The 3,434-nt window shown below is 38.6% G+C and overlaps 1 protein-coding gene across 1 annotated transcript in view; it reads right to left on the bottom strand.

Annotated features, from left to right (window-relative positions):
- HERC2 (HECT and RLD domain containing E3 ubiquitin protein ligase 2) overlaps positions 1–3,434 on the bottom strand; it is a 118,285-nt gene that overhangs the window by 57,139 nt on the left and 57,712 nt on the right. The window contains exons 39-42 of the mRNA XM_009281370.1: positions 2,226–2,373; positions 1,937–2,133; positions 1,471–1,701; positions 629–776 (exon numbers count right to left, since the gene is read on the bottom strand). Of these exons, the coding sequence (XP_009279645.1) occupies positions 629–776; positions 1,471–1,701; positions 1,937–2,133; positions 2,226–2,373 (724 nt within the window). The remainder of the gene's footprint in view (positions 1–628; positions 777–1,470; positions 1,702–1,936; positions 2,134–2,225; positions 2,374–3,434) is intronic.

Raw genomic sequence — 3,434 nt, forward strand, 5'->3', positions numbered from 1 at the left:
TCATGCTCAGCATATAAAGCTGGGGGGAGAAGAAGGAAGGGGGGGATGTTCAGAGTGATGGCGTCTGTCTTCCCAAGTCACCGTTACGTGTGATGGAGCCCTGCTTTCCTGGAGATGGCTGAACACCTGCCTGCCGATGGGAAGCAGTGAATGAATTCCTTGTTCTGCTTTGCTTGCGTGCGCAGCTTTTGCTTTCCCTATGAAACTGTCTTTATCTCAACCCATGAGTTTTTTCACTTTTACCCTTCTGATTCTCTCCCCCATCCCACCAGCGGAGAGTGAGGGAGCAGCTGTGTGGTGCTTTGTTGCTGGCTGGGGTTAAACAATGACACTGATATATAGCACAGTAAATGCAGTTAAGTTATACTCATCCAATATTTTAAAAAATTCAGGAAGTCCAGCCCCAAACCTTATTTACATTTTCTCACCAAAGTAAAACCGGTATTCCACTTACAGTGCAGAGCAATTCATCTACTAGCTAAACTTGTCTCGTAAGTGCATATTATTCAATGTTGACTAAGAAAAAAGGTAAGGTTCCAGAAAACCCTTTTTCTTATGTATGCTTGCTGTTACCAGTATTTTTCCCAGAGTATATCCAGCTATTTAAAAACAAAACATAACAAAAGACCCCCAACTGTACCTGAAAGACCCTGATTGGGAGACTTCATTCTTTGTTTTTCTATTTTACTTCCAGCCAGATTTACAAGTTGAGCCCAAATGGATAGCATAGGTTCAGTGAAAGGCAAGTTGTTCACATTAAAAGCCACAACTGGAAGCTAGACAGTGAGGGAAGAACCAGACAAAAAAAACAAACAAACAAAAAAAAACAACCAGATAAGCATTTTCCAAAATTTTACAAAATCATTCAAAAGTTTCAATGGTTATTAACTGGAGAAAAGTAGCATTTGTCTTATTGATCTTGACCAAGAACAACTGGAGACGATTTCTATTCCCTACACAGCTCCTAAGCCTGTATTTGTACCACACAATTGCAGGTCTACTTGGTGAAAAAGCAAGATGGAGTCAGAGCAAGGAAGAACTGCAGTCCCTGAAGCAGACCACTCACTTTGACTGTGCTTTCACTAAAGCCATATTAACCAACTTGAGATTAAGATTCAAATGAAAACACTCAAGAGTTTCTGCATTAGTTAGCAAATCAAGTTAAATACAAATGAATAAGCTCCTCTCATGTAAGAGCTATAAATCACATTGTTATGACTTGGGATTTTACCTCAAGTGAAAGGACTTCAGTCAAATCCCTTCTCCTTTCACCTCCTCAACAAATGAGGATGGGCATTAAAGGCCCTATAGAGGTTCGCATGAGTACCATCTTAGATTTGCATTCAGAGCACTGTATGTGTTGAATGTCAATATATTTGCCCAATGAAGAACAAGTTATTTTCTTTGCACCGTATCAGAGTCTTTAACCATACCCTTCCCTGTATTAAAGCCTCAATAAAACAAACTTACTGGTTTTAGCTGATTCAGAGGGCACACTCTACATGTTCGCATGTCATAGAACTGTACAGTGATTTTCCCTTTTGGGGTAATGCGTGTCACTGTGCCTTCTCCAAATTCATCATGAACTACTTGTCCACCCAGTCTCAAGCGACTGTCTATGCCACCAATCACTGCTAACACTGCCATTAGGCCTCCCACCTCTGGATTCTCAGTGTCAGGAAAGTAGTCATCCAACAGAGCCTAACAAAGAACAATAAAATTAACTGTAGGGAGAAAACATACACTTCTATCTGCTTTAAAATACAAAGTTAATCACACATATTTCAACTTAAAAATTACAACACATAAATATATATATAAAAATATAAAAATGGTTTCAAAATTAAGCTTAATATTGTTTACAAACATTTAATATTTAGAATTTCAAAATAAATATTGCTATAAAAATGAGCTTATTTTAAAACGTGGAAACTACCCCTTCTGACTGTTTTCCTGCAAAGATGTGGGTGATGGAGGTTAGCTGAGAGTTGATGTACTTGTTTATGAGTCCATTCCACTGGCTGAGCGAATGGAGCGTCCTCAGCAGTGCCACTATCTCTTCTGCTAAAGTACTACTGTGAGTGGCAGTTAGAGATGCTTGGGGCCTGGCCTTTCTCCTTCTCAGAGTAGATTCTGGAAAGACAAAGCAATTGCACGGCAGTTATCAATTTAACACACACATTTTCTATACATAAAAACAAGACACTGAGGAAAAATTCCTCTACCTCTGAGTAGTGGGATATCTGAAGAACAAGTACTAAGCAGGCTGCCTAAAAATCCAAACAGTTTTTCCACAAGAAATTTCATGTCTCTTGACCTTTCATTTTTATCCCAGGATGGAAGTACTGCTTTCAATAAATGTACAGCAAGGATCTAAAAAGAGAACAAAATTAGTGTTATTCCATTCTAAGTCACCAAATATTAAAGACATTCTCAAACATATTAAGTATAGAAGAAAGACATTTTAAAAGTTAGCCTTCCTTTGTAGTTCTTTCTATAATGCTGATTTCTTTCCGGCTGTGGAAATTACAGAGCTACTGATCTTCTGTTCAGTTTGCTAAGGAATATTTTAAAAGAAGATGTGCCAGTTCAAAGTCAGTAACAATTTTATTGGCACATTATATTAGTGAATCCAACCTCTTCAATACTCAGGACATGAGACAAACGCACACTGGGAAACGATGTAAATGACTGAAACACATAGGAAAAATAGGAATACAGAATGGGAATACAGATTCCAGACTCAGAACTTAGTACTAAGATGTATTTCAGCATGAAAGTTTCCAAGTGTTCTGCAATGAAGGTATGGTAATTAAAAATCATGAGATATAAAGCTGAATGATACAAGAAAGCAAAAAGCAACCACAGTGACACCCAAAAGCAGTTACTGTGAAACTAAGGCCTCCAACACAGTACAGAAGGAACAGGCTGGCATCTCTAAACCTAGACATTCAGTGCAGGACTGACAAGGAACACGGGAAGGCGCAGCGCTGCAGTATCAAAGAGCAGATGGGGTTGCACATTCTGAACAGGAGTATTTCAGGTTTTGAGCTTCCGCATCCTCTACCCAGAAGACCAATACAACACAAGTGACCAGTAATGGTGAAGAGGGATCTCTTTTTGTAAACCTCTGTCAGTAACACATCTTTCTAAAACTTCAAGGTCTTGTCTTTTTCCTGTTACTAAGTTCGACGCTGGTACATAAGGAATGCTCATTTCTCGAGTATTCCCTGAACAGCACAGATGACTAATGCACTACATCAGAAGTCTCATCATATTAAGAATACTGGCAAAAATTTGCTGGAAGATCACACAAAAATGCACAGGCCTTTATGATACAAGGCTTTAGTTAAAAAAAGCTGATGCCTTATCAAGGAAAAGATTAAGAAAATCTTTTGATCCCTGAGCCTTAAAACTTGGAAGAGTTATTCCAT

Source organism: Aptenodytes forsteri, unplaced genomic scaffold (genome assembly GCF_000699145.1).
Source record: "Aptenodytes forsteri isolate BGI_AS27 unplaced genomic scaffold, ASM69914v1 Scaffold212, whole genome shotgun sequence".
Taxonomy (NCBI): domain Eukaryota; kingdom Metazoa; phylum Chordata; class Aves; order Sphenisciformes; family Spheniscidae; genus Aptenodytes; species Aptenodytes forsteri.